This window comes from Tupaia chinensis, unplaced genomic scaffold (genome assembly GCF_000334495.1).
Source record: "Tupaia chinensis unplaced genomic scaffold, TupChi_1.0 Scaffold000178_1, whole genome shotgun sequence".
NCBI lineage: Eukaryota > Metazoa > Chordata > Mammalia > Scandentia > Tupaiidae > Tupaia > Tupaia belangeri.
Window position 1 is genome coordinate 1,357,659 of NW_006159653.1, and position 609 is coordinate 1,358,267.

At 58.3% G+C, this 609-nt stretch overlaps 1 protein-coding gene across 1 annotated transcript in view; it reads right to left on the reverse strand.

Annotated features, from left to right (window-relative positions):
• CLCN7 (Cl-/H+ antiporter 7) overlaps positions 1 to 319 on the reverse strand; it is a 24,193-nt gene extending 23,874 nt beyond the window's left edge. The window contains exon 1 of the mRNA XM_027771005.1: positions 250 to 319. Coding sequence (XP_027626806.1) covers positions 250 to 319 — 70 coding nt within the window. The remainder of the gene's footprint in view (positions 1 to 249) is intronic.
• Between the last annotated feature and the right edge of the window lie 290 nt (positions 320 to 609).

Here is a 609-nt window from a genome sequence, read left to right on the forward strand (position 1 = left end):
CGGGAGGGCCCCCGCCGGCGCCGGGCAGGCAGGCAAGGCCCAGGAGGCTGAGGGCCTGTCCTGGAAGGGGCCGGGCACAGGGTCTGGGGGAGACCGCCTGGGCTCCGGGCTCCTGGCAGGCGCGGCAGCAGAGGACCGGCGATGGCCCACGCGCTGGACCCGTGCAGCGCTGGTCCCGCCGAGGACTGCTCCTGGCCGAGTTCGCAGTTGCTGTGAAGAGAACGTTTGCCCTGCTTGCCCGGAGCACACCTGACTCCACGCTGCAGGACGTCAGACCCGGGGCTTGAGCGTTCAGCGACACCCTGTGCTTATTGCCCATGGCGACTAGCCATGTGCTGACCCATAGCGTGAGGACGGAGCATGGCCTGTGCTTCACCCACCTCGTGACTGGCAAAAATATGTAGACAAATCCCACTTTGGACCAAAATCCTATAGACTTACATGTAAAGTATTACAAATATATATGTGTATGTATATATATGTGTATATATATATATTTTTTTTTTGAAGAGGTTTTCTGCTATAAGGGTGCGTGCGCTCACTAGAAAGACAGAGAGAGAGAGACAGAAAGCGAGAGATCACCCCTCGGGGGATGGCCACGCCGCCATC